General features: G+C 35.3%; 1 protein-coding gene across 1 annotated transcript in view; it reads left to right on the top strand.

Moving 5' to 3' along the window:
* LOC109830860 (DExH-box ATP-dependent RNA helicase DExH7, chloroplastic-like) overlaps positions 1-3,358 on the top strand; it is an 85,012-nt gene that overhangs the window by 211 nt on the left and 81,443 nt on the right. Inside the window, 3 exon segments of the mRNA XM_020398221.1 lie at positions 1-119; positions 2,631-2,736; positions 3,162-3,355. The exon segment at positions 1-119 is cut by the window's left edge and continues 26 nt beyond it. Coding sequence (XP_020253810.1) covers positions 1-119; positions 2,631-2,736; positions 3,162-3,355 — 419 coding nt within the window.

Below are 3,358 nucleotides of genomic sequence, written 5' to 3' on the forward strand. Positions count from 1 at the left end.
CCGCTAGCGACACCGCGTCCAGAGCTCAGAAGGCAAAGAGATTGAGGAGCGTGTATGATAAGCTATCGCTTGAGGGTTTCTCCTCCGATCAAATCGAGCAGGCTCTCTCCGCTCTCAAAGTCCGGTTCATATTCTCTACTATTTTTCCTCGTTTCGATGTCTCATTTGTGTTTTTGAGTTTGATTCTTGGTCGCGTACGTATACATGTTGAATTAGGGTTTTCAGATGATCGTTCGCTGAATGTCGAAGTTTTAGGCGGTTCCGGTTAATGCTTGAAATGCTTGGGGTTTTGGGACTAGTGATCCATTGTTTCAGTTCGCTTAATGTACTTATTACTTGTACTAGATAAGTTTCCATGATTCATATGAGTTCATTTCATTTCCTTGTTTCTTTCGTATCTTTGAGCTCGATCCTTGATGCGGCGTGATTGTTTGTTGATCTAGGGATTTGAGATGTGTGATCGCTAAATGTTGTAGTTTGTTTCAAGTTTTCGGTGGTTCCAGGTTGTGTAACGTGGTCCTTGTTTTTAATAGATTGCAGGAGATAGGGTCCGAATACGGCTCGGATATGATGCTTACCATATCCATATCCGCTTATCCATCTCGGATACGGATACGGATATACCTTGGTAAGAAAAAATTCATAACAATATCCGCTAAAATCGGATACGGTTACGGATATACATGCGGATATATGAGCGGATATGTATGCGGATATAAAAACGAATATGAGAAAACTAGATAGTATGGAGAAAAACATAGTTCATGTGATACAAAAGAGTTCGTTAATATGTTCATTATAATTGAAAAGTTAAGATTAGACATCTTGATCATCAAAATTAATCACAAATCCATAATCTAAGAATCAAAACTATCGTAAGAGTATGACTAATATGTATTTGGATATTTCGGATACGAATACGAATATTTCACTACAAAACCATATCTGTAACCATATCCTATCGGTTATAGATTTGAGTAACCATATTCGTATTCTAACGGATGCGGTTATGGAAATTTCCTCGAATACGGATACGGTTTAACACCCCTAGCAAGAGAGCAACATCTGATACTAAATTCAAATGATTATTACATATATATATATTTTTCATTTTGTGTCCCTTCAGTATTCTGAACATGATTGCTGATCACATACTTCTAATTATTGAATTAAGTGTGTAAGATGAGTGATCACCAATATCTGCGGTTGCTTCTAGTTATAGGCAGTTCTGGTGAATGCAATGCAGCTGTTACTTGTACCTGATAAGCAAGGTTTTAAATGTCGTATGTCGGGTTCATGTCGGATGGTTGAAATCCATGTCGGATAGCGAAAATCGGGGATATATCGGGGGACATTGACTATATATCGGATTACCGTATCGGGTAGTGCGCGTATGTATAATATCATGTCCTAAATATAATATAAGCATTCATAAATCCAATATAAGCATACTTTATAAATTCTATAGACTAAACATATAAAAAAGTAAATAATATATGGATTTAGGTTCATAAATTCTTTCTATCGGGTTCATAAGAAACCCTTAAACATGAGAACGGGTCAAACGGGTTTGGGTATTTATCACTAAACCCAAACCCGATAACAAAAACAGATCTTAAAAAAAAGTATCATATCGGTCGATTTTTTAAAGCTAAAAAAAGGCCGATATGCCCGATATGACCCTGATATTTCCAATTTGGCCCTGAAAACCGACATACGGGTTGAAAACGTCCATGTCGTGTCGGTCAAGCCCTCAAACCGACATATTCGGACATGTCGGCCGACATTTAAAGCCTTGCTGATAAGTGGAGAGTGACATGATTCATCTTGTTTCGTTGTATCTTCAGTATTTTTGAGCATGGTTGATCACCTATGTCTATGCATTGAACTAGAGCTTTGAGTATAGTGATCGCTAAAACCTATGGTTTCTTTTTCAAGCTTTAGGTAGTTCAACGTTATGTGATGTAGTTGTTATTTGTATTAGATAAGAGGAGAGCAAACATCATAGACTAAGTCAGTAGTTTGACATGATTCATATGATCATTTTATTTCATTTCTTTGGTTCTTCAGTAATTTTATAGTATGATTGCTGATAATGTACGTGTGACTATGGAATTAGGGGTTGAGATGAATAATTGCTAAAAGCTATTATACTTTTCAACTTTTAGGTAATTCAAGTCAGTGCAATGTAGTTGTTATTTATGCTGGATTTTGTTTGAGTATTTGAGACTAATTGGATATGGTTAATCGATAGTTTGATTATTGCATTGTTCAGTTGTTGTTTTATTATGAATAGGTGCTGTCTACTGTTGTGGAGAAAGTGGTATTGTTACCATTTCTTTATTTCATATTCAGTTTTATATTTGTTTGGGTAAACTAAAACATGATTCACTTTGTACTTCATGAAGTTTTATATTTGTTAAACCATGAATATGAATTTTTTTTTGTTATTATTTCTCAAGAAATTCTACACAAACACAGGCTCAGACATCCATATCGTGACAATTCTAAAAGCTTGAAGTAGTTATCATGACAATTATAGGAAGTAAACAGCGTCTTTACCCTCCTAAATGTTATGTTGAGTGGGCCGTTCACTGGTCTAAATCAGTTTGTTTTCAATTACATTGTAGGAGGGAGCCACATTTGAAGCTGCTCTGGATTGGTTATGTTTGAACATTCCTGGAAATGAGCTTCCTCTGAAGTTCTCTACTGGGGCTACTTCATCAGCACGGGAAGGTACATTCCCAGGTTCATTGTTTCCATACCTGTAATGCTAATTCTATTATCTAGAGTTTCAAACTATGAGTGGTATACCAGAATTAAGCTCAAGGTTTCCAGGAAATAAAAGCTTGATATGGGCTTGCAGTTGTACAACCACATGAACAACTAACCTCATATTTAAAAAACTCACTATAGTAACTATAAGTGGATGGATATGTTTGAGGTTTCATGGAAAAATGTATTTAAAATTAATCTTTTGTATATCTTACTATATATTCTTGAATTTCTTCATTATTCTGTAGTTGTACTAATAATTTCTAACTAAAAAAGTTGCTTTATTGGGTTCCTCTATATGCTTGAGGATGTCTACTTTTTTGTTCATAAGAATAAATAAATTTCAAAATTTGAACTATATGTTCATGCATTTTTTTAATATGCAGAAAGATCCATTAAGATCATATCAACTGCTCGGGCAGATTGGGCTCCTCCTCAACTCTCTCAAGATGCAGTGAAGGAAGAATTGCCTAGAACATCTGTCAAAATTAAAAAGAAAAATGATGAGTCATCTCTAGATTTTGATAAGTCCTCACAAGCAGATTGGATTCGTCAATATTTGCAGCAACAGGCAGAACAAGAT

The sequence above is a fragment of the Asparagus officinalis genome, chromosome 2 (assembly GCF_001876935.1).
Source record: "Asparagus officinalis chromosome 2, Aspof.V1, whole genome shotgun sequence".
Taxonomy (NCBI): Eukaryota; Viridiplantae; Streptophyta; class Magnoliopsida; order Asparagales; family Asparagaceae; genus Asparagus; species Asparagus officinalis.